The following is a 4,557-nucleotide window of genomic DNA, read 5'->3' as shown; positions in this document are numbered from 1 at the left end:
ATGGACTGTCTACCCCTCCAACTGTAAGCCAAAATAAATCCTTCCTCTCTAGGGACTGTCTACTCCTCCAACTGTAAGCCAAAATAAATCCTTCCTTTCTATGGACTGTCTACCTCTCCAACTGTAAGCTGAAATAAATTCTTCCTCTCTAGGGACTGTCGACCCCTCCAACTGTAAGCTGAAATAAATCCTCTCTAGGGACTGTCTACCCCTCCAACTGTAAGCTGAAATAAATCCTTCCTCTCTTAATTTGTTTCTTGTCAAGTTCCTGTCACAGCAAAAGGAAGTAATGCCAGGCCCAAGTTTAGGTTTCCCTAATTAATATATACAACCAGTTATGATCTTTCTCTTCTTGTATGAACCATATGATTTTTATTGTGCCCTTTTAGTGATTAGGCAATGTAGGTCTCTGGCATTTCTAACACATCTGCAAATAGCATAAATACAGATGGAGCATCCTTCATCTGTAAATTTGGAGTGCTCCAAAATACCAAGAGTTTTCAAGTGCTGACTTGATGCCTAAGTGGGAAACTGTACACTTAACTTCATATACTAGGTCTCAAAATATAGGTGCTCTTACAGGATAAAGGGTGGCTTGGTGGTTAAGGGCATTGACTGCTCTTCCAGAGGACTTGTGTTTGATTCCCATATGTTGGCTCACAACTGTCTGTAACTCCAATTCCAGTGGATCTGGTGTCCTCTTCTGGCCTCTTAAGGCATTGCAAATATATATGGTACACAGACATATGTTCAGGCTAACTACCCATACATATAAAATAATAAAAATAATTTTAATGTAGGTTTGAAATATATAAATTGCCTGTAAGCTATGTAAGTGCTTTATATATGAGTATGAAACATAAGTGAATTTTGTGTGTTGATAGGGATCCCAGTCCCAAGACATCTATTATGTATATATGCAAATATTACAAAACCAGAAAAAAAATCCAAAACCACTCTTTTCTCAAACATTTTGGATGTAACAGTCAACCTGTATGTGTGTGTATATATGTATGTATTTGTTTGTATGAATGAATGAATGAGTGAGTGAGTGAGTGAGTGACTGTTTGGGGAATTTGTTAAAACCAAACTACATTTTGTAATTCAGCCCTTTAGATAAGTCCAAATTGTCTTTATAGAGCTCTAGAAATGACTACCAGAAGAGTAACTATCAAATTTGTTTAGACATGGTGTATTTAAGTTATATTATTCTTCTCAAGATCATCAAACTCTCTTTTAAGCGTATTGCTTTTTCAGATTTAAAGAATAGCTACATATAAATGTGCGTGGGTAAGCAGAGCTCTCGAAATGAATCCTATTCTTGTTTCCTCACCCTCCTCATTCTGAGCTAAAACTTTTGCATCAGGAGATAGATGTGCACACACCACTACCACCACACCATTGGTATAGAATGTGAGCAAAATTAAGGAGAAATACTCAAATTTTTTTTGTTTCATACAAAGACAATGACTGTCAACTTTTTTCTTGCTTGCTGGACTTTCATTGGAGATTTTGTTTTAAAGATTTGTTTGTTTTTTTTTTAAAGTATTTCTGTGTGTAAAGGGTTCTCTATTAGAGAAAACTTTTTCCGTTTGCCAGCAGGTATCAACTGCAGATAGCTTCCTGGTTAGGGGTGGGATCTTAGAGGGGTATCTTTTTCCCCCCTCTTAGCTGGCTTGAACCCGTGCAGGCCCTGAGCATGCTAACTCAGTCTCTGTGAGTTCATATGTGCATCAAAACACTGTTTCCTTGGAGTCGTTCATCACCTCTGGCTCTTACAAAGGTAGATGATGATGATGATGATGATGATGATGATGATGATGATGATGATTTAAAACAAAGTCTTGTTTATCCCAGGCCAGCCTTACTTGCTATACAACCAAAAATAACCTTGAACTTCTGATCTTCCTGCTTAGCTTTGGGTGCTGGGGATGAAACCTAGGGCCTTGTGCTTTGCTAGTCAAGTACCCTACATTCCCCAGGCCCCCTTTTCTGAAGCCTTGAACATGCTAATTTCTTATTGTAAACAGACACTATTATATCTAGCTCCAGCACTGCTCATCTTCCCTAGATAAAGCCATTTCTGTGACATTTTTTCAGGCTTTCTTGCTTTTTCAGAGGTCGCTCTGTTCTGCCCTACTTTGTACAGACACGTGGCAGAGTTGAGGCTTGCTCTGTAAATGAGCTCTGTGGTTGGGTGGGTCATGATGTAACTGCCGCTGCTCCACTTACTGCTGATCATCTCTTGCAGGCAGACAGCCCTTGAAACCTCTCAGAAGCACATCTGCTCTCTGCCTGGTGGAGGCAAGGCTATAATAAAATCAGTAGAGAGCTTTAGAAAGCTTGCCAGCTCTGTGAGGGAGAGGGGCCTCTTTCAGTTGTGTAAACATGCTTACATCTGCTGTAATTACATAACAACTCAGATTCAAATGTGACAACACAGCCTCTAACATTTGCACTCAGTAATACAGGACTGAACTGAGTTATACCATTTAGTGAATGTGGGGCAGGAATAGACCAGGGTAATGGAGTCTTGGTATAAGTACCGTTTACCTCAGATCTACTTACTATAGTTAATATCATATTATTGCTTTTAAAAACAAGAGATTTGTATCTTTCTCCCTAAACCAGAACTATGTGCCTTATAGTTCTTCCAGTGTCATGAGCAACTTGCAGTTAGTTAGAATCAAGTAGAAAATTAGAATGAACCTAACACTTTTTTGATACACCGTAATGTTTTTACATATGGTATGTCAAAAAAAAAATATTTCCTTCCTGTGTGCTGATGAGAGCTAAGGACTGAGGACTTCTTCCAGTCCCAAAGCCTGGCTTCTTGGTGTTGTTTCCTCTTGATCCTCATTGCTGTGACTTTGCTTTCTGCAGGCGCACCTATGTGGGCAGTATGCCTGGTCGCATCATCAATGGCTTGAAGACTGTTGGGGTTAACAATCCAGTGTTCCTGTTGGATGAGGTTGACAAGCTGGGGAAAAGCCTGCAGGGGGATCCTGCAGCCGCGCTGCTTGAGGTAAGGTCTAGAAAATTCTCTATGAAGTCATACTCGAGTATGAGTGAACATAGGCCATATCTAAGTCATGTATAGAGTGGTGTGTAGTTAGTTACAAGAAAAACAGTAGAGTGTAGACTTTGAGATATCTTCCTTTTTAATTTTTAAGAAGTAAAATAAAATTTTAGATGTGGCTTGTTATTCACAGAGTAGTAGTAAGTTTATTGCAGAAAGAAAGTATAAAGTCCTCTTCTTCCAGAGCCCATAAGGCTTTGTTAATTTGCTCCATTTTCTAAATGCTTGACTTAGCCAGGCACAGTGGCACATGCCTGTAATTCTTGCTATTCAGGAGACTGAATTCAGTGCCAGGCTGGGCTATATAGAAAGATCATGGAGAGAGAGAAGTAGAGGCTGGGGAGGGGCAAAAGAGGGAGTTCAAGACTGCAGGACAGAACTCCATCATCTGCACAGACTCTGCTAAAGGAAACTGAGATTTTTACCTTTACTTTTTTTGATTCCATATCTTCCTTTATAAATTGTTGTCTCCTTTTTAGTTATCTCATTATTGGTTGGTAACATTTACAGATTATGTGGTCCCGTTTCAGAGCTGAACTAGGCAGGGGTCCTGTTCTTCATTTTGTTTTCTTATACCCACTTTTGAAAATCGAATTGTCTCTCTTCTGTTTACTTCCACCATTTTTGTTCTACTTTCAGGACCAGCAGGCACTCAGATGGTGTAGGTTTTACCATTGAGTTTTCCAGTTGGAAGTCACTATGTTTCTGTCCTGCTTTACTCTCCGAAAATGTGTGTGATGGTCCCTGAGAGACTTTTATAGATAGCAGGGAAAACAATCAGGGTAATGAAGAAATGAAGTTGGGATCAGCCCAATTTAAATTACTGGTGCTGGATCAAGACTTTAAGAGTCTGGCCTCAGCTTATATATTTTTGCCATATTTAAACATAGCACAATTTTGGTGAAAAATTTTCAGATAACAATTAACTCAGCCTGGTGAGTACAATAAGGCTTAAGACATGTTTACATTGATTCTCTTTACAAAGTACATATGGCTCCATCTATAAGAAGAGTTCTGTTGACTTAGAAGCAGTGCTTACGATAAGGGTCTACAGCATTGGTTCTCAACCTTTCTAATGCTCTGCCCTTTAATATAGTTCTTCATGTTGTGGTGACCCCTGTTGTGGTAATTATTTAAAATCAGCCTCTGGCTCAGGCTGACTATCTAAGCTGCAGCAGCTCTGCCTAGCCCAGCCGCCATGTTTCTCGGTCTGAGGCCACGTGCGCGCTGCAGCTAGAACCGCCCACCAGAAACACCAGCCCTGCCACCCACTAGATGCCAGCGTGAGAGATGCCTCTGCCAATCTTCCACACTGTCACCGCAAGGCAGGGCATTGCCCAGACCATTCCACCATCCATGCGGGCCCAGTAAGAGAATGAGACTCTAATTCTTATAGATTAATCAAAGGCTTTATATGTTTGATAATGATTAATAACAAGATGCCCATACAAAGAGAGTTGTATCACAATTAGCTAACC

General features: G+C 40.1%; 1 protein-coding gene across 1 annotated transcript in view; it reads left to right on the top strand.

The window, feature by feature from the left end:
* The window catches only part of Lonp2 (lon peptidase 2, peroxisomal), a 92,668-nt gene that overhangs the window by 26,423 nt on the left and 61,688 nt on the right, over nucleotides 1–4,557 (top strand). The window contains exon 8 of the mRNA XM_028755484.1: nucleotides 2,884–3,025. Coding sequence (XP_028611317.1) covers nucleotides 2,884–3,025 — 142 coding nt within the window. The remainder of the gene's footprint in view (nucleotides 1–2,883; nucleotides 3,026–4,557) is intronic.

Source organism: Grammomys surdaster, unplaced genomic scaffold (genome assembly GCF_004785775.1).
Source record: "Grammomys surdaster isolate TR1022 unplaced genomic scaffold, NIH_TR_1.0 126063, whole genome shotgun sequence".
NCBI classification, from domain to species: Eukaryota; Metazoa; Chordata; class Mammalia; order Rodentia; family Muridae; genus Grammomys; species Grammomys surdaster.
This window is presented reverse-complemented; position numbering and strand designations above follow the sequence as displayed.